At 40.4% G+C, this 21,164-nt stretch overlaps 2 protein-coding genes across 3 annotated transcripts in view; one reads left to right on the top strand and one right to left on the bottom strand.

The window, feature by feature from the left end:
• hspb11 (heat shock protein, alpha-crystallin-related, b11) overlaps positions 1 to 10,251 on the top strand; it is a 19,427-nt gene extending 9,176 nt beyond the window's left edge. Inside the window, exon 6 of the mRNA XM_080893497.1 lies at positions 9,327 to 10,251. Coding sequence (XP_080749623.1) covers positions 9,327 to 9,329 — 3 coding nt within the window. The 3' untranslated portion in view covers positions 9,330 to 10,251. The remainder of the gene's footprint in view (positions 1 to 9,326) is intronic.
• On the bottom strand, positions 274 to 21,164 carry lzts1 (leucine zipper, putative tumor suppressor 1). 2 transcript variants are annotated; one of them, XM_080893493.1, is made up of 10 exons: positions 20,972 to 21,164; positions 10,549 to 10,895; positions 10,325 to 10,453; positions 7,828 to 7,890; positions 7,229 to 7,388; positions 6,732 to 7,123; positions 6,439 to 6,612; positions 6,184 to 6,315; positions 5,051 to 5,245; positions 274 to 4,756 (listed from the first exon to the last, which is right to left on the bottom strand). In XM_080893493.1, exons 2-10 carry the CDS (start codon positions 10,777 to 10,779, stop codon positions 4,217 to 4,219), a joined length of 2,016 nt encoding a protein of 671 aa, XP_080749619.1. In that variant the 5' UTR covers positions 10,780 to 10,895; positions 20,972 to 21,164; the 3' UTR covers positions 274 to 4,216. The 2 variants fall into 2 exon arrangements, with proteins under 2 accessions (XP_080749619.1, XP_080749618.1); XM_080893492.1 differs by lacking the exon at positions 20,972 to 21,164 and adding an exon at positions 12,296 to 12,651.

The following is a 21,164-nucleotide window of genomic DNA, read 5'->3' as shown; positions in this document are numbered from 1 at the left end:
CGTGTTATTACCACATACCACAGCAAAATTAAATAAAGCTCGACCCACGACTGTTGACGCTTGGAAAATCTTCTCATCCAGAGTTATCTCCTGGAAGAAGCAATAATTGGTTTTAACTTTGTGTTTTTGTGTCTTTTCTTTGCTGTCCCTATGCCTTGTTTGCTAATGTTTGCTTTGCTACTGCAGTTTACAGTTGTGCTGTATATGTCTGTACCCCCCCCCCCCCCCCCAACCCCGTTTTAAATCAATAAAATGTTGATCACAAAAAAAATGGCTACGTTTCAAAATCACAGGAAAAACATTGCATTTTTGTTATTGCAATTGTGTAAATATAGTTGATGTTTTGTATGTGGTTATTTTGAGGAAGAAATCCGCCACCCACCCCAGCTCTGTTATTTTCTTTCACCAGCGACTCTGAGTTTCTTGTTATCTCTTCAGTGTGGTCCTCCATTCACGTTGGTGACGAAGCCACGCGCACTGACAATGGGCCTTAATTTGATTTCAGTTCTGATTTGGTCTCATCAGCTCATTTATGACAGAAGCTGAGACACAACGAGCTGTTGTGAAAGGAAGGAAGTGGTATCAAAAGGCCGAAATTAGCTGATTAGATGGGAGAGGGAAACAATCTTCCTATTATTTAAGTCCAACAGGAATGGAGAATGATAGTGAAGAACTGACACTCATATTTATTTACGAGTTTAATTCTAGCAATTGCTCATCAAATCCACCCTTATGCAATTCAGTTGAGAAACATATTAAAAGATAGTTGTAGTAATGATTAAAAACAGGCATAATGGGAATTGGTGCTGCTTCTTTGGGAGATGGAGAAAGCTCTTTAATCTGTTTTCTGGCAAAATTAGTCTCACTAAACCGGTTTCCAAAGAAGCAGCCAGTGTGTGTATAACAAAGAAAGAAAGAAAAAATCCAGCTCACATCTGATGTAATGTGCTGTCGTGATGCAAACCAGAATGCAGTATTGGGCCTCTCTGCAACTCCTACTGACCTTGCAGTGGCTGTCCCTTACCCCTACACCAGCCTGGGGGTGTGAAAAAGCTTTTGTACACTATGCTGATCCACATGTCTCCATGCTGTCAGGCTGAGAAAAAGAAGAGCTGTCAGATACAGGGCTAGCCACTGAAAGCACCTAGCGAGCATAGTACTCCTCAGACATCTCAACCATGCTTATTGAGTGGCTCCTCAGTGCCTTTGCTACGTAGCAGGGCTTCATAAATTACTGTCAAAAACCAGAATCATATTTAAAGCATGGATTTTCAGCCTAAACTATAGATGTGTTACATAATAAATATTGGGGCAGTGGGACTTCTGCTTCATATTTAAAGCGTTAATTTAACCCTTTAAACCCAAGAAAACCCACAGGTTTTTGTGACCTTATGAGACTTCTACATTATTAATGTATCAGATTAAAAGTTCCAGAGATGGTGGATCAATGCTTGTAAGCGCGGGAACAGGAAGAAAACCTCTATTTACTGGCCATGATCTTCAGACATGAATATGGACACAATTCTGTAATAGAAAATTACTACAAGGACAAAGAGCAATTCCAGAAACCATCATCAATGAGCACAATTGTGGCTTCATCCAGAAATGCGAGTTTAAACTCTTCCATGGTGCCAGCCAGACAACATCTGTGAGACAGCGCTAAACCTTTCTGCATGTATTACAACAGCATGGCTCCATAGTAAAAGAATACAGGGGCTAAATTAGCCTGTCTACAAACCAGACAGTCAGCCACTAAAAACATTTGGTGCATTATGGAATAAAAGCCAATAAACCAGGCTCCCAAACTGTTGAGCAAGGAAATTCATTGATCTAAAGCCTAAATGGAAAAACCCTGTGCTTTCAACACTACATCAGTTTGCCTCCTCAGTTTCCAAATAGAAACAGCTTAGACAAAAGCACTGGAGTGCTGAACTTTTCTAGACATTACACAGCAAAAAAGCACGAGAAAACGCAGTCAGACTGAAGATTAAACAGTCTTTTACCTGCAAGGTCCTAATGCTTCTACGTGAGAATCAGGCAGGTAGTATATGTCTGTTAAAGTCAAAGGAAGTACGCTTTTTCTCCTGCATGCTCTATCCAGCTGTCACCCTTGCCTAAACCAAGGGCGTGTCTTCATGTCTGCTACATTTGAAAAAGGGCAACTCAGAACAATGATCAGACCTGATTCTCCCAACGTTTTAGTTTAGTTTAGTTCAGTTGAAAATATTGCCGTTCTGTTTTTATTTCAATTTCACAGCATTGGAAACACTGAAATATCTTTGTAGAAGCAAAAGTCAATTTTGAATAATCTTGATTTCAAAATAGAGCACAAGAATTTTGTCAAAATTACAAGTTGTGATGCACAAAAGGCAACCATTTGCAACATGTTTGATTTTCTTTGCTAATCAGCTATGTTCATACTAACCCAGGATGAGTTAGTAAAGATTTTTGTCCATGATATGCAAGTTGCTCTTTGGCTGATTGATTTATTTTTGAAAATGGGGTTTCAAGCATCTTCTTAAAACCATTATCATAGCTGCAATGTCCACCATCCTTTTGTTACTTTCCTTGTTTCACCAGTTTCTGTGCCTAGGCTTAGAGTAAGTAAGTAAGTACTTTGTATTGAGTGCCTACTGGTTACAGCCACCCAGCTTAGATTCCACTTAGTCTGTCTGCCTCCAAATCTTTCCTGACCTGCAGGTAGAATCATATATTCTGCCTCACTGTCTGTCTATGTTAGTGTTGAGCTTGGTGGAATAGTTAAACTTTTGCTTCACAAACTACTTTGCCCTTGTGGGAAGTGGAATAGCTCCAGAATATTAGAGCCAAATGGCTGGGACTGTAGCTAGGAAGGATTGTTTGCCTCCAGTGGGAGCATCGCCAGCTTACTTTTTCGCAAAGTTAGATGAACGGTTTAGATAGACATTACTGGAAAATCGCCCTTTTTTAAACTTCTAAAATATTTGCTTTTATTGTAGATTATCCAGCTCCCTTCAATCTGTCTCCTTCTCACAGAGCACAAAATAGATGCCAACGTTTACACTTGGTGTCTGTTAGAGGTCTATATTGTACTTCATTAAGTTCTGGAAAAATATGGGTGGGGTGCGGGCTGAGATGCCACTGGAGATCATCCATTGGATCTTTAAGGTGTAGTAATTTGCCGTGCATGTGGCTGCCACATATGAGGTAATGTTGTAGGTCTCTTACCTGTTTCCTAACAGGAAACTCCCAAGGCCTAACAAAAAGCAGCTTTTAACTAAAGGAGCAGGAGCCCTCATCACTGCTTCCTTTGGCCCACAAAAATACCCTCAGCAAATGAGAAGACCAGATAAGCAGCGGCTGAAAATAATGAAGAACAGACACACATACACAGTCCTTCTTTTATCAGAGAGATGCACAGTGAACATTTTAAATCCCTGCTTGTGTTTGTAGAATTGGTTGTAGTAAACAAATTTGAACAATTACATTTAAAAATACATATGTGTTCAGTGGACTAATGTATACATGATAACAGGACTCTGACTTCTTTTCAGTAATGTTTATCAGTGTAAATTTGCTAATCGCGCAAGTGAACTTTAAAGAGCTAGATGTATTAGTGCCACTGTTGTCTGTTTGTATATAGACCTCTCATTATACTGCAGAAGACTCACAATGCATGGCAGCTTAACATGACTTCATTATGTATTTTGTGGATTTCTTTTGTTACACCGGTGTCTCTAGAAAATAGCCACGATTTATAATTGTGTATAGTTTTTGAAATGACTAATAAAAAATGCTTAAACTACATTCCATGCTCAATCCCATTACGAATACAACATGTGGGAGCATAACAGTGAGATGGATTAATTAAGCAAATTAAAAGGAAGAAGCCCAGACTCACAGTAGATGATATCTTTGTCATTTGGTCATGCTGGGAGAGACAGATGTTAAGCAGCTACCATGCTTATTGTGCATTGCCATCAGACATTAATCATGAAGGAAATAAGTCAGCTGAACATTAAGTGATCCTGTTAGACAGAAAAACAAACAATCCCCCCCCGAATATTAAATAATTTAGTATTTACTTTTAAACAAGTGATAACACTGTCATCACCAAAAGCTATTCCGTCAAATAACTCTTTAAGCACACTAATTAGCAGTGAATGAACTCCAGTTGGGACGTTGCCTGAGACACAGAGACAGATAATTTTCTACGGCTGAAAAAAGCAGTCAGTTTTCAAATCTCTGTGGCAATAACATCGTCATAAGTTTGTAACCCTGAGCTGTAGGCGACATCCATGCTTAGCTCTGTCCGGCTCTCCAGTTCTGCTGTCAGCTCCTTCAGGATCCTTTCCAGGTCGTGGTTCTTCCTGTGCATCTGCAGGTAGTTGATCTGGAGCTGTTTCTGATACCTTATAACTCTGTCTTTCTCCTTGTTCCACGTCTGCCTCTCCTGTTCAAAGCTGCTGGCTAGCCTCTTTTGAGCATTCTTCTCCTCCCGTAGCTGCTGCTTAAGTCTGTCCACCTCTCTTTGGAGGGATTCTGTGGAGGTGTGCTCATTGTTCTCTCCCTCTCGCCCCTGGTCTGTGGATTCTGAACCTTGGCTTTCTGTCTGAGACGGGGAATGGGTTCTGACTTGCAAACTGTGCTGCAGCCTTTGCTCTTTGGCAGTGACTAGATCCTGTTTCATTCCTTGAATGTCTTTCTCCAGTTTGCCCACTTTCTCCCTCAGAAGATCTGCCTCATTCTTTTTGCGCTGGAGTTCATTTTGGCACACCTGAATTAAAAACGGAAAATGGTCAGAACCTAGGCAGCAATTATAAGACTGTTGTGAGGGATGTAACAGGCTCTAATTATACAAAGTGCCAAATAAGCTCACTTTTTAGGACTGTAATTAAGTGTGCTAAAACATGGAAATTGAAAACACTTTACTCAACATGCGGCAGTCAAATATAGCACATGATTGCAGGGATCCTTCCAAGCTATTGTCATATGAGCATTGTGTGAGCATTTTATGCACATGTCCGTGTCTCATCTCTGCAGTGGTGTAAACTGCAATCAGCAGACTAACCTCAATGTCTATGGTGCGGGAGTGAAGACTGTCCTCGTGGTTTTTGTTCTGTTTCTCCAGAATCTCCATTTTTGCTGTTTTTTCCTTCAGCAATGCCCTGAGGCCGACTATCTCATTCAGCTTGTGGCTGACATCCGCTTGACACTCTCTTAGCTGCTGCTTCAACAGTGAGATCTCTCCTGTCTTTTGGCACACCTACATTCAGACAAAAGACAATTATGAAGATGAAACTGTGAATTATCCTCTGTAAAGTAGGCAGTTAGGGAAACGTAAACAACTGCTTAGCCTCATGCTGTTTTAATATTGAATTGCCCCTTAATGTGTCTTTTTGTGGGTGTATTTGCCTCAAGATAGCATATACCCACAGCATTACGGATTCAACTGTAAATTTTGTTTTACAATTAGTCTTATAAAAATCTATAAAATTAGCACAGAAACCGTGAAAAAAAACATTAATACATTTCTCTGCCAGGAATGATTGTACGCATGAAAAGCAACACTTTCACGTGCCAAAGATTAACTGTAAAATAGATAGTTAATAAATAAGCTAATAAAATTCTGGACTCCTTGTAGCTATTTTTTTCCTTCACCTTAAATTGTTAAAGGCTTGTGTTCAAGAGCTGTGTTCTCTAAGCTTAGTTTATCAGAGCAGATTCTTGCTGCTGATAAATGTTAGTGAGGGGTCTGGCGAGACTAAATCAGATTAGTGCAGCAACCAAACAATGAGGTGAAAGGTGCTGAAAAGCTTCTTGGAGTTGGAGTTGAAGGGAGCTGCAGAGTTGGTGATAATTCCCTTGGCAGCCTCTTTGATTGTATATATAGATCATATATATAGAAAATCAATCAGCATTTCTCCCAAATTCTTAGGAGTTAAGTTTGCAGCTACTCACAATATAAACGTATCAATATGCACTACACTGAATGCAGTGCAAGTGGCTTTCAGTTCAATTCAAGTCAATTCTTATAAGTGATAATGAAAAAGCATAAAACATAGAAGATATTCAAATGTTTTCTCTGGTGATGGAAGGATAGCTGGTATCCCACCTCAGCTCTATATTGTATTACACTGTTTTTCATGCTACAAGCTTTCATGTCTAACTTACAGTATATCACATATATAACCCATGACTTACCTCCCACTGAGTTTCCTCGAGGGTCGGAGCTAGCTGTGTGCTCTCTGCCTCATAAGCCTTTAGTCTGAGCTCAATAAGCTCCTTCTCCCGAGTTAGCTTAGAGAAGTCTTCCTGAAGCCTTTCCTTCTCTGCCTGCATGAGAATTTATTTTTCCTTTCAATTATTCAAGTGGTCAAGTGTTACATGAAATATGGTTGGTAGGATAAAGATGACCCAGGAATACGTGGTTTTAAATAAAGGCAGACGAGGGCTGACCTGGAGCTGGCTGACTTGCAGCTGGAGTGCTTGCTGTGTTTTTGCAGCCATTTGGGACGCTTGGCGTAGCTTTGTGGAGCATCGCTGCTTCAGCCCTTCCATCTCTTCAGCACAGTACCTTTGTCTTTCCTCAAACAGCTGGCAGGTGTCTGTTTCCTTCTCCTCAAAACTCACCTGTTGCAAAGTGAAAGGCCTAATTACTAAGGAGTGTTCATTTTCATCGTGATTAAGAGCACATGCTGGTTTTTATTTTTTATTAACCTCTACTTTTTGTTCACGTGACAGTTCTGTACCTGCAGCTCCTGTAGTTCACTTTCTCTCTCCAGCAGCTTTTGTTCCAAGCGTTCAATCAGTGACTCATCTGTAGTTATGGGAGACCGAATCCCACCTGCAGTCTCAGAGAGAGCGCTTGGCTCATTTGCAGAGAGTGGGGAGCCGGCGTCCTCATTAGCCTTAGATACCAACCCACTGCTGTTTAAATCAGCACCGTAACTACAGTCAAGGTTAGCGCTATTCCCGTTGACCCATGGAGAGAAATTGGGTTGTACTCCCTCGCTGAGGCTATTTGCAGGAGCGGAGCTGCCATCGCTGTGACTGACAGGGCCTGTGGAAGCACTTAGGCTGCCGCTGGTGCTGTGGGTGGGAAGGCTAGACATGGAGTTGCGTCCAGAGTCGGACAGAGTGCCTGAGGGGAAAGAGATAACATCGGGTACGTTCGTTTAATTTTTCATTCAACCCAAGCAAAATGTATTTTAAAGCATCAATCCATGCGTGAAATATAGACGAAAACCTGAAGTGTCCCGCTTGTCTCTAATATTTGGATTGCTTGCTTTCTTCAGAGGACAAAGGATGTGGTCCAGGCTGTTGTGGCCTGTCTCTGTGGATGAAGTCCTTGTGGGATTTACGCACTTGAAGGCAGTGGAACGGACCGATGACTTCTCAGCAGAAGTCTAGAAGAGTGAAATGGCACACAGTCAGGGCTCTTCTTCCCTACTTTTGTATTTATATTCACTGGGTTCCTCTTAGTTAACATCACAGCCAAAAGCAAGTCCTTTTTCACAGAAGTATAAAGGGCTGAGGATGAGTCACATTCTTAAACTTAAAAATCATAATGACTGGCTTTACATAGATAAATATTGTCACATGCTGGAAGTCCGTACAAATGAAAGGGATAGATTTTTTTTGTGTCTGTCTTTTCATAGTAGAAATAGAACCACTGAAGCGTGCAGAATTGCTTCTCTACAAACTGCCGGTATTAAAAGACACACAGCAGTAGTTGCAAGTAAAATTCACCAGACTGTCAAAAAAGGGAAAACTCATTTCAAAGATGAACTTATACTCCACATGCCCCATCTGGGCTGTCCAAGAATGTCACAAGCAGTGCCATACCTTCGCTTCTTTCTGTCCTCTTTTCCTTCCTTCTGCATCCCATATCTCTCCTCCATGTGCTGTCTGAGGGAAGATGAATAGCCCTTTTCAGTGATATTAATAATATGAGCTATTGCTGAAGTGTAAGAGGTAAAGCTTGTGAACTCAGCATTCTTTCACACTGACTTCATGGCTGGGATGCCTTTCCTTATGTTTTTTTCTTTCTATCTCTCAAATTCTCTTTGGCCCTTGATCCCTCGCTTTATTTTTTATTTTTCCTTAGTCTGTGCTGTCTACTTAAATCCCACCCTTCCTCCTCCTCAAGGTAGCCAAGCCCCGTTCATGAGGCCTAAAAACCTATAGAAGACGATGCTGTTTGCTTTGGTATTCTTGGCACAGAGAAGACTTTTCTGAAAAGATCAAGGCACCCTTAGGTCATTAATCTGGGAGGGAGTGATTAATAAGCTGGGAAGGTCCTACACAGGTTATGAGGAATAGCTGCTACTTATTAAACTACCTGCTGTGCATGTTTTATCCTCCACTTCGCTGTGAGGTTGTTAAAGTCTATTTCAGCTACTCAGCATGACTTCTTAATGGTTGTCAGGATAACCATAGCAACTGTTCCAGTTAAGGAAAGCACAGTGAAGCTACATTTTTTATAAGGGCATGAAAATACAGTACATCATGATCTCAATTAATATCTAAATGTATTACTTTAAACTTATTTGCTTGATGTTGTGGGTTGTCAAAGATGAACGCAGCAGCATCTAGGATTGGAAACTAAAGACATATGAAACTGTGTTAGAGTTTAATTCTTTTTTATGATGGCCAACAGCAAGGGGGTCTCTTTTTGAGAAACAAAAGCAGACTGGGCAAAAGTCAAATCCAGTCTTTGCTTGTGACGTTGCCTGCTTGGACTTGATAAACCATAGACTGACATCACAATGGCTCCATACATCTTCCACACAGGAGCCTATGACATATACAGTCATGTATAAAATTAAGTTTTTCACATTACTCTATGCAGTCTACGTAAACCCTTACTGCTTCTGTAGGAATTATGAGAGTAATTAGCAGTCAGGTGATGCTAATGAAATATACTCTGTTAATTTACCATCAGCTCAAGTGTGGGTGCCTCTATAAAAGCAGAATTTTTAGTGTAAATGCTCCAGAACAGCAAGTATCAGCAATGATCTCAGTAAAACTATTTTTGTTGCCCATCTTTATGGTTATATGGTCTATGGATATAAGGCCACAATCTGAAGTCTGTCATTATACAGTGAGAAAGATTATTTACAAGTGCAAAACATTCAGGACAACTGTTGGTCGTAACAGGGCGGAGGAGGAGGAACAGGAGAGGATCTTCCACCTCCAGGTCAAAATGTTTGGCCATAATGCACAGCATTATGTTTGTTGAAAACAGAACACAACATTTCAGCCCAAACACCTCATAAGATCTGTTAAACACAGTGGTGGAGGGCTCATTATTAGGGCTTCTTTCTTTTGTTCTTTTTCTTCAGTAATTGAGGGCATGCAACAGGAAAATGACCCCAAGCACGGCAGCAACTTTTCAACAGAATGGCTGAAAAAGAAAAGAAGTCCAGACCTCAACCTAATTGAAATGCTGTGACGGGACCTTAAGAGAACTGTGCATAAACGAATGAGCTGAAGCAATGTTGAAAAGCAGAGTGGACCAGAAATCCTCCACAACAAGTGGAAAATGATTACTTCAAGTTGTTGCTGTTAAAGGTCTTTCTACAAGCTACTGAGTCGCAGTTTACCCCGTTTTTCCATGGACTGCATAGAGTCCTGTGAAAACTTTCTTTTTCACCTGACTGTGAAAAAGAACTCAGCTAGCAACCAGTTAGCGTCATGCTGGAGGGAGCTGCCAGCCTGACTGTGTCTGATGTATAAACTGTATAAAAGAATGAGATAGCTGCTGTAATTTCAATTAAGTGGATTGTGGGCAGTGGCTGTGAAGCCTGTGGGCACCATCGTCTTGGATATATTGATCACCTTGGATTAGAGGATGGAGCCGAAGAGGAAAGATGGTCGAATCTGACTGAAAATCAATCATTACAGTAGCCAAGCTCTGCTTTATTCTTTATAATAAACAATGCAAGACCTATAACATGAAGCTAGTCAAGGAAACCATACATCTATTAGAAAAAGGTTAACAGAGGTAATAAATTACCGTAAGCTAAATTCTACATCAGGTTCTTTTTGCCACCTGCTGGCCATATGAAAAATGCAAGCCCAAGGGACATCTTTCCCTAAATTAGCCCCACCTTTCATAAACATGGGCTATACCTGCTACTTTATTTACAGTTTTTTTGTTGTTTTTGTAGCCTTGAGCACTAACTTGTAGGCGTCTGATTGCCTAGCAACAGCTGTAATGAGAAACAGCTGGAATAAATCGGTTAATTTTTTTGTGCTTAACCTTTTAAATCTTGTCTTATATTCTAAGAATAACACGATTAAGCATGGAGGAAGAAAACAACAACAACACCAGGCTCACCTTCTCAGTCACATTTCCAGACATGAGCAGCAGTTTTGGTTGCATCTGCCCATCAGATTTCCCATTTCTGTTTACCTGTCCCTCCGCTGATCTCTCTCTGTGGTGCGTTGACCTTGGTTTATTGCTTACCTTGTGTGAAACAAAATAAATCTGTTACCCCAAAGCACCGTTGCATGTTGTAATTTTTTCATTCTCACATGCCATCAAAAAACACGTCATCTCACCTTAATATAAAAAAAATCTTCGCTTCTTCCAGACCTTGAGTGGGAGAGGCCTTTGGAGGGATGAGTGGAGGATGAGGAGCCCTGAGTGAAGCCGCACTTCAGTAACCCGTCAAGGTTGCAACCTCCACTCTTTCTGTGGCTGCTTGTTCCCTCCTTTAACCTGTGCTGAGATGCCTTGCAGTGTTTGCTGCCGAGGCTGTTGTCATTGAGGACACTGCTGACGCTACCCATGGTCCTGTAGGCAAGCGCACGGGCGAGATGCAGCTAAAGTCTAAATGGTGAGGTTACACTGAAGTAAGGGAAAGGTACATCTCGTGACCCCACGGAGGTTCTGTCAGTGGCTTCATCTGTGAAACAAGAAAAGGATAAACATAAAGGATGCACAGTATCATTAAACAGAAGATTTTTGTTCCATGGAAAGGATACAGCCTTATTTTAGTTTACTCAACTCATAGTTTACTTTTGATGCGTATCACTGTTGTTTAATTGTTGTTCAGTCTATTGTGCAGTGTTGAAGCAGGTGTTTAAATTTGCAAAGCAAACAAAGTGAAAAAAAGTGTCTATCTTGGCACTCTGCCTGGCTGTGTATGTTTAGATTTATGACTCAGCTGTTAAATTTGACAAATAACCCTTTGGGTGCCCTTCCTCTAAACAAACTGGCAATTAGACTACTTACTGCCTTCTCAACAATTGGCTGGGGCTGCCATCTGAATATCATTTTCTATTTGCTATTGTTTTGGAACATATTACAGATAGACCGGCAGAAATTATGAAATAAAGATTAAGTGCACAGAACCTGTGTGAATATATGTAGTTAATATTTTTAATTACAGTCTACAAGGACATTTATTTGCACAGTCACACGTAATGAGTGTGACTGTGCAGTTGTCCTCATTTTCCTCGCCTTCTTTCAAAGATAACCAGACCCCAGATGTTGCTATCATGCTCTCTAACCCACAAGGGAAAAGTCCCCTCGGCAGCAGATAAAGGGCTCCTAGAACCACATGGTCCTGAGCTTTTAAGCATTTAATAATGGCCACAGCAACAAAGCCTGTGACTAACGACCTCCTATAAGTTATATATATCTAAGCTATTGCATTTGGCTTGAGTTTAATTCATAATTTATGGTTGCCCTCCAGTGTTTGTAAGGAAACTAACTCTCATTGTACTGTTTCTGAGATGCCTCATAGGGAGTGCTGATCAAGGCTGGGACTTTTTATTCAACCCTAAAACAAAAGTAAGGGAATTAAGACATTTAAAAAAATGTTTTTAAAATCAACAAGACACCAACTGACATAGAGTGGCATTCATACAGAAGAATAAAAGTATATTGGGCTTTTAGCAGAAAAGAAATATTTTTTGATCAGTATAGATGAATACAAGAAAGGAAAGCACACCCAGAAATACACAAAGACCACTAATAATAAGAGACATCTTCAGCACTGCTTCAGTTTTGATTCTCAGTTTTGTTCAGGATAAAATTCTAAGTATATTCTACAAACTAAACATGTACTGAAAATGTTGAATAATGGCTAATGATGGTAAATTCGTACTCGCAAGAGTCTAAAGCGAGGCAGTCCTGTGCACCACTGTAGTAAAGAGTCTCTGACATGCCTGTGTCTGCTGCTGTTTTATTGTCCCTGAATGACTGCTGCTAAATCTAAACTCTAGCCTTCACCATCACTCTCAGATATTAGCATCTACCGCTGACATGGGACTGATGTAATGAACAATAGATTTTACTTACTGCCAGGTCAAACTAAACATCCATCTCTAGCAAGGCCGCTGCAGAGTCATCTATCCAGTCACCGAAGAAAACAAAAAAGCAGACATGTGTACGTCTCTGTGCGCGCGGGTGTGTGCATGTGTGTGTGTGTATGAACGAACAAGCAGCAAATGCAAACACTATCACCACGGCCAGGGTCTGCTAACTGTTTGTGAAGGGGGTGGATCTTCCTGCTTTTCTTTTCAGCCTGTAACCGGCTTTGCATCATAACTGACATGTAAATTCAAGTGTGTGTATGTGTGTTGTTGGACCTCCCACTCCTCTCAGGGGATCCAGTGTACAACATGTGCTCCATAGAACTGGCGTGTGCCGCTCAAGTGATTAACTCTCAGCCTTCACAAAAGATCTTTTACACTCCCCCCCTTCACAGTGCACCTCCCTCCACTCTGCACAATCACCCGCAGACACCCCGTTTGTGCATCCACTAACTGTGTTATGCCCATTCATCCTTCCCTCTCTCCTTTTTTTCCATCAGTCCCTCCCTCATCCATCCGTCCCACTTGGTGCCCTGCACCCACCCTGAATAAACAACAGTTCATCTTAAGGAGAAAAAAAGGCGCTCGCCCTCTGTCTTTTGGCTCTTTGTCTGTTGAAGTGTGCCTTCTTTGTGTGGACTCTTCTGTGCCAGTTGATGTATTCTCTCCAAACAGCCCAGGACCATATTTGACTGTTAAATAAATGACTAGTCCTCAAAATAAGAGCGCTGGAGAGCATCGGTTTTAGAGCGATTTACCACCATTCTGCCTTTATGCTGTTTATTCAGGCATACACCCACAGACCCACTCTTTCACACACAACTTTGCGTGTCAACACAAATTGCACACACTCTCTCTCACAGTGTCATTGCTGGAGTCCAGCTCTCTCTAAGGCAGTAAAGCATTCAGCATCCCACAGAGCCCAGACTGTTGACAAAAACCCTTGTGGATGAAATACAATCAAGCCCGGCAACAGGAAAATATACTAGGCACTGTGATCCACATAACAAAAAACAACAACAAGGGAGAAGATATGGCCTTTCTCTGCAACTGACAAAACAAGTTTAAATCTTACAACCCATTTTTGTCACAAGTAAACATATACTTTGTGTTAATGTGAGGAAGCAGAGTGCTTTGCCATGCATCTAGACAGAACACAGCAGATTTACTGATACTGATAATGTGAAACAAAAATCAATGTGACAAAAATCACTTGTTTAAAATTGAACTAATAGCGTGCTGTGCAAAGAAGCAAAGCTCTATACTATGGGCTCTGGATGTGCAGACAGAATTGCAGAAAAGTGAGTCATATTGCATCATACTGTCTGAAACCTTTCACCATAAAGTGTTTTCACAGTCTTTTTGCTCTTTATGTAATAATATACAATATTTCTGTTGATGTGCCATAATTTTTTTCAGCGAGGCTATTCACTCATGCTTTCAGCTGGCTGCCATTGTTCCTCAGTTAGTCGTGTTCAGACCCTGAAGCCTGCTTTCTGAACAATGATCCTGACATTTTACTTTTGTTACTACTGACATGGTACTCAGAACTGATCAATTTCACGTCTGTTTGACGCAAATATAGCAATTTGAAAATCTTTTCATTGCCCCTTCATTCGAAAAATTTAATAAGCAATGTAAACAGTTGATTCCACAGTCTTTGAGGGGAAAGCGTGATTTAAGACCTCTGGTGTGTTGGGACTGGGGAGAGTGAGTGTGTGTGGATGCATGCAGATATCTAATCACATATCTGACTGCCTGCATGTTTTTCAGTGTCTGCACAAAAGAGTGTTGTGCACTTGCTTATTGTGTATGTCTCTGTGTGCAGGCAGGGGATGATGTGTGTGTGTGTGTGAGCGTGGGCGCTGTGTCATCTAACCCCAGCTGACCTGCTTGACACAAAGCCCTACCCCGCACAGGACCAGCTGACACTACACACCCCTATTCCCCACCCCCCACTCCTCCACCCGAAAACACACTCACACATACATACACACACACACACACTCACAGAGCATAGCCAATCCATTAGCCCAGCCAATGGCAGGCAGCAGTAAGTGTGTTATAAACATCCAGGATTTATACCTGTCTCACAATGACCATGAAACTCTCCTCTGTTCTCACTGTACCTCTACACTGCCACTGTGCCAGATGGCATCTTTTTAATTCTCACTCTTTTTATGGTAATTTCTAACAGATGCATGGCTAATCTCTCCGGTTCACTATATGTTTTTTTAGGTCATTCTTGGGCAGCTTATTCTTCTTTGTTCTCTGGTGCATTCAACATCATCAATCTCATTTGTTTTCCTTACATTTCAGAGGCCAGCGTACTTAAAGTAAAATTTAAGCTACTAGTTCTAACTACTGTTTTGCTTTGCGTAAGGCTAAAATTCATTTAAGTTTTTGTTGTTTGAGGCTTTTAATGTAAGTTAAGCTAACTTTAATTAACTTGAACATTTGAACAAAACAAGTATTATCTTACCTAAATTACAGGTGGTTTTTTTTAAATGATTGAATTAAACATGAAGTGGTCAAAGGGTGAGATATTTTGATATTTGGTCATTTGTATGACTATCAATTCAAAAATACTTCCCAGAATGCAATGCTCAACAATATCTTAAACCCCTCATCTGAACAAAGGCTACAGTTTGAAATACAGCATTTCTATTCTATTCATGTTACATCACTACTTTTTTGGAGACATGTAAGGACACCATACAGAGTATCAAGAACAACAGAAGATTTATACAACAATTTACACAGAATATAAATTATTACTAAATAATGTACAAAATCTGCAGTTGTTGTTCTCTACCAGTAAAGATACCAATATTACGTATCGGTATAGGTCCGATACTGACCTAAATTACTGGATCGGATATCGGAGAGAAATATGTAGTCCGATCTGAAGTATCACAAAATCACCTCACAAAACTCATAAAACTTGGCGTAACCCAGCTCGGCGCATCGGAGCAGTATGTGTCACGTGATAGAGCGGCTGTTGTCTCCCAGACCTGTCAGCAGTCTGTTGGAGCATTTGGAGCCTCGCTACATGCTTCCTAACCGCAGCATTTCATCTCGGTGAAAACTATCCCAGATAAGTAAAGCAAGTGTGTAAGTTCATCCTTGAATGTTTGCATAGTATTTCCACGTTAAGCTTAACAACTGATATGTTGAGCCACAGCTGGACTGACCATCAGAGTTCCATATTGAGGTGAAAAGGAAGCGATTTGTCCCGTACTTCAGCTAGAATTAAAAAATAAACACAAAGCTGGAGTTATTCCGTCTTTGCTGCTCAGTTGCATCTACTTCTCTCATTCACTCCCCCTCCCTCTCCTGTTATTACTTCAAACATGAAACTGATCAATGATCGGCTTTTCTGCCACAAGTCTCGTCTTTCTTGTTTGTTTATCGCCCACTTTGCGCTAGAAAGAGGACACCAGCGGATAAACAACAGCAGCGCGTTAAAGGGTGAAAAGCTGTTGTTAAAATTTATTTAATATTACTTTCTAGTATCAGCTGATGTTTGCTGGTCATGATATCCGTTTGGATATGTGGTGAGAGGAAAACATGAAGATGAAACCAGGAGATGTCCTTACTGAATCATCAGAGCTGAACAGGTGATGGAGAAACAGGTTTACCCTTTAGGTGACATGAATGAGTTGAAGGGAAGTTATGAGACAAATAACACCAGGATCCTTTTCTATGTAGCTGACGGCTGGTAACTGTGCAGGGGCGGGTCTAGCAAAGTTTTGCCAGGGTAGGGCATTAACAGAAAAAGGGGGGCACCAAGAAATATTTTTCTTTATTATGTCATTTAAAAACTTTGAATAAATAATTATCTGAATCTTACAACAAAAGTGGTCACCTGATTAAATGTATAGAAATCCATTATTGTATATAGCAACTAATAAGTCTAATATACACCCTAGTAAGCTATAGTACTTTTTCCTTTGGGAAGGTACCATCTGTGCAGTCTGCAATTCTGTTGAAGAAAGATGTTGAATCTATTTAAATATTGTAGAAAAATAATTGATTTCTGTGCATTTGTTTTACACTTGCATTAAATTAAAGTTGATTACATCGATTAAGGGAAGGGGGGTGGTTCCCTAATTTTTGCTGGGAGTTGGCAACCCTATTAGTTAGGTTGCTTAATATTTCCACTAAGTACTCTTTAAAATACCAGAATAGGGAGGATGGTGTTGGTTTAAATTTATTAAATTGATCAGTGTTGCTGAACTATAAAATGTTTTGGGTGGAGTGTATTTTTTGCATACAGGTATAGCAGAATAGCTTCAGTGTCTTGTTTTTTTAAACTTGAGTATGAACTTATACAAAATACAGTAAGATATTTATAAAAAGAAGTTTTATTGATTACAAAATACACTGTATCGGATTCATATCGGTATCGGCAGACATCCAAATTTATGATATTGGAATCGGTATCGGACATTAAAAAGTGGTATCGTGCCATCTCTAGTAAAGTTATTATGCTCAAATTTGTATGCATATAATTTTTAATCTTAACTTTTGATTAAAAAAATGGAGATGCATGCAAACGCATACTATTTTAGCAAAAACTCATTTGTTACACAGCATGCATGCCTGCTTATCAGTGTATATTAAACCAGACTGTGATTTTACAGTCAGTATATGTCACTGAGCTTACTGTAGGTTTCCCCATGAGGAGCTGTAAAATGATAAATGAATTATGCTAAAGGCATTAGTGTGTCCCAACTTTTTATGTGGATTGCACTTTTATTGCTTCCAGCCACGTCAGTCTAAATGAATCTTTATAGCCTACGGTTCGATCCTCTGAATGCAAAATGATGAATGCGCTGCTCACAGTGTGATGTAACGCATTAGATAACTGGAATCAATCTTTGGCTCACACTAAGTAAATAATGGTTCACAGACAATGAAATGGACATTCCTATTATCCCAACATGACAGTGAAAATTAAAATCACCAATTACGGTGCGAAGAGAAGAAGACACAGTTTACATATGACAGCTGAGTATTTCACAGAGACTAATCGGTGCATAGGTTGAATTATTGAAAAGTAATACTCTTTCTCTGTCATTCTCTGAAGGCTGTCAAGGCCTCAGTCTCTTGTCTCTCTCTCTCTCTCTCTCTCTCTCTCTCTCTCTCTCTCTCTCTCTCTCTCTCTCTCTCTCACACACACACACACACACGCACTTTCTCTATCTTGTGTCTTTCTCACGAGACTGAGTTGTGGGGATGAGTAATGTGGCCTCCAGCAGAACATCAACTGGGAATGAAGTGTGGAACAGAGACGGTCATCTATCTTTCACTTTCACTGCTAACACATCTATCTACTGACCAAGCACACACACACACACACACACACACACACACACACACACACACACACACACACACACACACACACACACACACACACACACACACACACACACACGATGACATCCAATAGCAGCTAATTGGGTAATCCTTTTAGTGCATTGTAAAGGAGATCGAGCATGAATAGGGCTTCAATGCTGAAGTGCAGAATACCAGACACTCATTACTGCCCTGAAGTAGGGAGATGGAATACCAGGCACAGAGAGAGGCACAAGCAGAAAGAGAAAGACACTGACTTGGAAGGACTGTGTGTGCGTGAGAGAAGGGTATTTATTCTGTGCAGCTAACATTGCATTATCCATTGACAACTACTGTATTGCCCAGCATACAGCCCATGTATCCTCTGTTTGAGATATAAGGGTCAGGATACAGAAAGAGGTTTAATTATGAATAATAAAAGTAAACAATTTTTGCACATTAATGTCATCTCAGTGTCTCCTTTTGAGACCAGGCAACTTTGACTAGAGCTCAGCTTTTAGTGAGACCCCCCAGCCCGAAATTAGATTGCATTCAGATGCTATTATGTGCATCCAAATGAGACATTAGGTCAACCAAACCATCAACCTCCATGGGTTTTAATAGATAAGGAGGTCGTCTGCACTATTCATTGGCTCTGTATGGCTGGCCAACTACTGCTCTTGTAGTGCGTGCATTTGCATAACCTTGGCAGTTGGAGTGTAGGGGAAAATGTATTTTTAATGGAGTCTAAATGGGAACCTTTAGTGCCGCGACAAGCATGGAAACTAATGCTCATGAATTCAAGAAGTCCTAAAATTAAATATCTCAAATGTCCTTTTATATTTCCTTATTGAGCTGCATCCGCCCATACTTGATTGGTTATTACCTTACAATGCGTTTCTGCACCTTTTTGTTGTAATACCTCAAACATGCGCAGTGCCATGGAACCAGTCCAAAAAAGGTTTTAAAGACTTGGATGCATCTTCTGTTAGATAGCTCTTATCAAAGTCCAGCTCAGCTGTCATAAAATATTAACTTCTCTGGCTTTTATTCCTCTCTAAAAACAGCAACTGAAAATGTAACAAATGGAAGCGTTTTTTTAGACGTTCTGAATTATTGCTCACCCATTACTCGCACATATACTTTTTCCATTACTTGTCACCCTGTCCCATTCGTGTGTGATATGACAGCCTTTTTATTATAAAACTCAAATTTGATCGATTGCCATAAAAGCTTTGTTGCGATGCTGTTTGTACATTAACGGAGGATTCGGAAAAAGACTTCATGGTTATGGTCAGAAATATAGAAGTCACACCGGCTAATACATTTTACTAGTGTCAGATCAGTTAGTTTGTACTGGTGTTATAAAGGTGTTATAACGCCTCATCGGGCTATATTTTGTATCAATGATAGGGCATGAGAACTTTCAGTATATAGACGTTTGGATTTCTCACATAGTCACACACACTTATTATGATATATCTTCGTTTAAGAAAGGACAACATGTATAGGTAGGTAGAAAAGAATGAGGCCTTTCCTGGCACTGAAGCCTGATGACCCCCAAAAGCTGAATACTCAATGATAAGATTGTCATTCTTGAGCATAACTGCCTCCCATCCTCCTAATCTTCTGTGGCTGTGCGTGTGTGTGTGGATGGTGTAATGTGGGAGTAAGAGGAAGTAAGGAGGAAGACACAATGAGCTCACTTTATGGGGGTCTATATCATCCCAAAAGCAGCTGGAGATATTTGCTGCAGGTGATACCTGTGCTCAGCTCCAAAATAAAGGCCCTTGACCTTGTTTTGCTACTTTGTTCGTTACAGGGAAACTTTTTTTCAGCAGTCTGACTTGGGATAATTGGGAAGAGCCATAAGTCGACATTCATCTGCTGTTTACTTCTAAACAGAAACAGTTTTATTCCTGAAAAGTTGACTGCTGTGGATGTTGGAATGTTGGATTGCCGTGCTTCTTTGGCAGAGCCTTCATTCACGAGTGGATGCTGGTATATAGGTATCTAGGACAGTTATTTTAAGAAGCATCTCCTCTAGCAGGTCATGACAGCTTCAAATGATTGTCACACGGTAATGAGCAAAGCATTAGTTATTGAAAAAAGCCAAAAGACAACCCAAAACAGAATCATCTGTCAATTCAAGATATTTACATAAAAAATGATCTCTGCTGTGCACATAGAAAACAAACAAACAAACATCTCAGTCAGTGAAATGACAGGGAACTGTCTATTCCCACTTCTTTTTTACTCTCACATTGCTTGGTACAATTCCTCCCCTGTGTTTTTCTCCACACAATAATTTGGTACAAACAAAGCTGAACATGCCTGTACAAGTGCCCTATACTTACCCACTCACCTTGTCACCTGCACAATGTACAAGAATTCATGTTCTCAGCAGGTCTCAACACATATCTCACTGTACGCGAGTGTGACAGAAACTGGGAGTTGGCGAAACAGCTCTCCTTCATGTGTTACAATTCATTCATTTCATTTCATTCATTTCATTTATTTATTCATTTTCAGGCACAACAAATACCTATATTGAACATAAAATACACAAAACAAAAAACAAAAATTGCCTGAAAAAGGAGTGGGACGAAGAAAACTTATTAAATCCCACCCCTATACTCACTCATCAACAAAAAAAACAATAAACTTCCCGCAGCTACGCCCATCATTGCATACAGACCCATTAATTGTATAAAAGAAACAGAGCAATATTTAGGAACCGTGGGTTGGTGGGGGGTTACTTTAGGTAATCACTGGGTGGGGAATACACTTGAAAATCATGTTGAAAACACCTATAACTACCAGCTTAGCCTTCAGGGGTATTTATATCCCAGGAGTTGTTGTGCTTATATCAAATCAAACCTCATGCTGGTCCCTATTATTTTAAGCTTTTTTTTTTTTAAACAATGGTTTGCCCAGTAATGGCTGAGCTGAATGAAAAGAGCACGAGTGGCAGTTTTCTGGGTCGAAATCAGACATTTCATTTATAGCCAGTGTGTCCTCATGCACAGAGATGATTTCATTTTAAAATTCAGTTTGCATTTAACAAGCAAAAGCCTTGGACTGCTTCCATGCATAGAAACTTTGGAATTATTATTAATGCTAGCTGTAATTTGGTATGATCATAAAGTGATCCTAGTTCACCTTACTTAAACTTTGCAAATTGCACACTTAAATAAGGAGGAATCTGCTTGTATCCTGCATGAACTGCAAGGCTTTGAGCCTCGCACAAGTCTCTGCCATCATTTCAGATCTAGTCAGAAAGCCATGCTGTCTTTGAGTACCTGTAGTGGTGACTTACCTCGATTATTCCTTGCCTCCACAGTCTCAGTCACTTCTGCTTTTGCCCTGTCTCCCCAAGCTTTGTGATCTATGAGCAAACCATCCTTAGCCGAACACTGGCAGGGCCGGTGTGGGGAAAAAAGTGATGTCTGCTTTTGTTGTTTGAGGTCTCTTAGGTTCCTTTCCTCAAACCTCTTCAATACCTGGAACAC

Source organism: Rhamphochromis sp. 'chilingali' (assembly GCF_963969265.1).
Source record: "Rhamphochromis sp. 'chilingali' genome assembly, chromosome: 10".
NCBI lineage: Eukaryota > Metazoa > Chordata > Actinopteri > Cichliformes > Cichlidae > Rhamphochromis > Rhamphochromis sp. 'chilingali'.
The sequence above is the reverse complement of the archived record's forward strand: the minus strand, read 5'-3'. Positions and strand labels throughout refer to the sequence as shown.

Excerpts from the sequence above, each read along its gene's own strand:
- lzts1 (XM_080893493.1), bottom strand. The coding sequence starts at position 10,779 with ATGGGTAGCGTCAGCAGTGTCCTCAATGACAACAGCCTCGGCAGCAAA. Across the intron at positions 7,124-7,228 it reads AGACAAGCGGGACACTTCAG|GCACTCTGTCCGACTCTGGA; the intron begins GTTTTCGTCTAT and ends CTTTCCCCTCAG. Across the intron at positions 4,757-5,050 it reads CCCGCACCATAGACATTGAG|GTGTGCCAAAATGAACTCCA; the intron begins GTTAGTCTGCTG and ends TTTTTAATTCAG.